Source organism: Glandiceps talaboti, chromosome 14, assembly GCF_964340395.1.
Source record: "Glandiceps talaboti chromosome 14, keGlaTala1.1, whole genome shotgun sequence".
Taxonomy (NCBI): domain Eukaryota; kingdom Metazoa; phylum Hemichordata; class Enteropneusta; family Spengelidae; genus Glandiceps; species Glandiceps talaboti.
Window position 1 is genome coordinate 16,122,771 of NC_135562.1, and position 4,039 is coordinate 16,126,809.

The following is a 4,039-nucleotide window of genomic DNA, read 5'->3' on the forward strand; positions in this document are numbered from 1 at the left end:
CACACACAGTCAACTAACTTCAAATCAGTTGGAAGAAGTTTCAAGATAAAGACGTTTATTGCTAGATAATGTCAACTTCATTCCACCTTGGGCTGTATTAAAATATACACCCAACTAATTATAAGGTAAGAGATTATTGGCAGTGGGAATCCATTAATCATTCATCTCAATGTAAAACAACTCACATAACATAAATATACAGGTTTTTTTTAAAAACATATCTAGACGTAAATGAAAACATTATTTTCATGATTAAAAGCAAAAATAATGTGAAAGAGTGAGAATTGATACAAAACGAGCCATGTCAGTTACAGAGTGTAGCCGTAAATAGCCGATTGTAACCGAAATCAGCCGAATGCAGTCAATGTCAATATCTTCTTAGGTGTACGAATTAATATTCCAATTTACAGAGTTTACAGCGGTTAAATGATGACGTCATTCTCATTTCTTTCGTCAAATGTTGCATTCACATGGCATTCATCTCTGTTGGAACCTCTTTCTATGATTGTTCGACGTCTGGTTTCAACTCTCTTCAAATACGGCATAAGTAAAATCATGAAACCACCAACACAGAGAGAAATACCAGCAAAGTAAAAGACATAGTCGTAATTTCGCGTGGAGTCATACATCCAACCTAGAGATGAAATATGAAAATACAAAGTTATGTCTGGAGGCGCCTTTAATAACATACTTTGTTGGCTGTCCTTGAATTCTCTATACAGTTCGGGGGGGGGGGGGGTGGCGAACACAAAAAAAATCGCGATGTAAGGATCGGTGTCATGTAAAATTCCCTCTTCTATTAATCCATTTTCTGTTTGTAGTTAAATCTACTACACGCAGATATTTCTAAAATACATATAATAAAGTGACTAGTACTGGATTTACAAACGTCATTTGTAAATAAATGTCAATATTCTAGTAATAATTCAATATTAATGTAGAGTGTATGTTGTCTGTTTCTTCTGTTGGTATTAACATATTCAAAGTCTATGCAGTCGATAACAATTGATTACCATACAGAACAACCCACTGTTAAAATTACGTAGGTTTGGTGTTAAACTAATGTGACATGACATTAATTTTAATACACACCCTCAGACAAAGTTTAATACAAAAGAAACAATTATATAGGTTTCGTACACAGTGGGATGTAGAAGTCGTAAAGTTGAAATGTTGATTATCAGTTAAAAAATAAACAACTGCAGCCATCAAAACCATCATGTCCATGTGTAATGTTTTCAAATTCGAAGCCTGTTTTACTGGACTGTCGGGGTAGTGAACGAATAGCAATGTTTATCAGTGTTCAATGTGGTTGGGCACTGTGTTTATTGTGTCTGTGTTTTGAATGTGTATATCACTGTGTCAAAAACGTAATGTCCCATGAGTGAAACACCGAGTTTACGTCATTTTAGCTATAATTCTGTATATTATTTCCGCTGTAGAATTTGTCCGAAAAATAGTTTGAAATGTGAAATAGCACTAGTCGTCTAGTAAATAACAGTGATTTTTACGCTACGCTATATTTGCTTCCGAAATCCGTGACCAGCTATCCAGTAAAATGTGTTGTTGATTTATTGGCGTATTAATTTAACTTTCTATAACGTCTCTGTTGCTCTGATGAGGTGTTGAAAACTTAAGGTCATTGTCGTTAGTTATACGTACCTGCAATTGGAGTACCAACCAGTCCTGCTCCCAAGGACAGCTTACAGAGGGCAAGTGCTCCGGTCATTTTCTCTTTTGCAGTAAACTCTGCTAAGAAAACAGGAACAAGGGGTACGTACGTTCCACTTGTTAGACCAATCATAGCACTTACAGCCGCATAGGTGACAAACGTGTTAGCGAATCCACTCAAGAGAGACACAACCCCACCGATGACAAGAGAGATGGCATACAATGAAGGTCCTGTGATATATTTGCATTCCAACAAGAAGCCGTGACCTCCTCTCCCAATAATGCCGAAAATTCCCATAATGGAAACAAGGAAAGTATTATCCCTGGAGCTGGCAATATCTTTAGATTCTGCCCTGGGAAGTAGATAAATCACCCCCATATAGAGACCTAATCCTTGGAAGAAGCAAGAGACGAACATTAAAACAAACAGACCACTTTCTCTGAATAGATTGAGTTCAAACATTGTTAGCAATTTCTTAATTCTGTATTTGGTATGTTGGCCACGTTTCTTTCCATGACTCTGACGCCGAGTTTCGTTTGCAGGTGTGTGTTCATTCCGGTCGCAGATATCAGATTTCGTCTTATCGTTGAGATTCTGATTGGTGTCATGAACGATATTGGTGGACTCATTGCTTGAGGTTGATGGCTTCTCACTTGCAAGTTCATCTCCATGTAATCCTTGGCAGGACGTTACGTCAGTCTTCGGCTCTCTGAATACGGTTGAGCAGACACAGATATTCGCACTGAGAGCTGACAAAACGAGGAACGCACCTCGCCAACCGTACTGTTCTATAAGTAGGTGAAGTATTGGAGGAAAAATGAAGATACCAAAACCTGATCCCATATTTGCTAAACCATTTGCCAAGGCGTATCTTCGGTCGAAGTAAAATGATAACATTCCTATACTAGGACTATATACCAATCCCAATCCGAAACCTGTAAGATAAACTACCGTTACCCTATAAATACAGAAAGGGATCGACACACAGACGTTGTTTTAAAAACAATATTGCATACCGTGTTAATTTATGATTTTGCCTATTCTCTAGTACATACACACACACACACACACACACAGAGACACACATATATACACACACACTATCTTCAATCCACTCTGTGAAGGGTAAAAAAGACAAAATAATGTTCTGACATAAACAAGTAATCTTACTACCCGTTAAAAGTGCATACATTGATTCAATTTTAACATACATTATTATACTAAATAGACAATTCCTTTCTTGCTTTTACCCTGGGTTTACAAAGCACTTCAAATAGTAAACTTTACCTGTTAGAAATCCGTATGTAAAACATAGCATGCTCACTGATGTGGCGAAGGAACTGAGCAAAATGCCGATACTGCAAATCACACCTCCGACCATGATAGTTGTACGACATCCAAACCGCTTAGTAAACACACTTGCAAAAGGACCTATATAAATTGAATTGTGAAGTGATACAGGAAGACATAAAACACAGACAACAGAGAATTCCATTCATATAAGGTAAGATTTCTTTCAAGCAGGGAGCCATGATAAAATTGTTATAAATAAAAAAATGACCATAATTAAAATAAAAATCCGTGTGCCATAAGCTAGTGTTCAACATATATTGCACAAAAATATACAGATTATTCAGTTAAAAGCTGTATCAAAACAAACTATACACAACAAATCTGATCTGTTACCAGCAATGCATGCAGGACATTATTATTATGAAATTTGGAGCCTGCACTAATTACCGAATCGGATGTCGTTCTTATATACATATATACCTCCTCAGTATCAGGGGTGGGTAAGAAATATTAGCAACGATACAAATATCGCTAGCTGCGTTACTATACTGAAACAGCAGCTAGAAGAGACACAATCTCGGTAGTTGCGATACGAAAAGCCTTGTCGATCTAAAAAATCCAGCGAGCTACGATACAACACGTGACCAAATGATGACGTTTCAACATGGCGTACTACAATCGCATCAATGTAGATCGCTCGGACGGTAAGTATTTTCCTCGTTTTCTACGTTTCAGACCAATTTTACATTTCGCATACAGTTTGCGTTCTGGGAGAATTAGGTTTAAGAACTAGTACGGAAAGTAATTATAAATATTTTGGTCGGAGAAATCTGTAAATAACTTCAGCCACTCAGACAGGCATAGGCATAAACCCAAAAAACCATAGAAATACATGGTATAGAATATGGCCGAGTTTCAATGAATACAGAGCTTTGTTTTTAGTGATATTTAAATATGGAGATTTTGAGTCTTGTCGTAGTTTCATCAATACGTGTTTGTAGGGATATGTATGATTTATGAAAATGCATATTTAGGAGAAACAACTACAAATATTGTTTGGAGTATTTAATACTT

The 4,039-nt window shown here is 36.7% G+C and overlaps 1 protein-coding gene across 1 annotated transcript; it reads right to left on the reverse strand.

Moving 5' to 3' along the window:
- Window positions 1-422: 422 nt before the first annotated feature.
- Window positions 423-3,053, reverse strand: LOC144445335 (monocarboxylate transporter 12-like). Its single transcript, XM_078134873.1, has 3 exons — window positions 2,960-3,053; window positions 1,663-2,607; window positions 423-634 (listed from the first exon to the last, which is right to left on the reverse strand). Exons 1-3 carry the CDS (start codon window positions 3,051-3,053, stop codon window positions 423-425), a joined length of 1,251 nt encoding a protein of 416 aa, XP_077990999.1.
- Between the last annotated feature and the right edge of the window lie 986 nt (window positions 3,054-4,039).

Coding starts and splice junctions, on each gene's coding strand:
- LOC144445335 (XM_078134873.1), bottom strand. CDS start 3,053: ATGGTCGGAGGTGTGATTTGCAGTATCGGCATTTTGCTCAGTTCCTTC. Junction 2,608..2,959: donor TACATACGGATTTCTAACAG/GTAAAGTTTACT, acceptor TTTATCTTACAG/GTTTCGGATTGGGATTGGTA. Junction 635..1,662: donor GGTTGGTACTCCAATTGCAG/GTACGTATAACT, acceptor TTTCATCTCTAG/GTTGGATGTATGACTCCACG.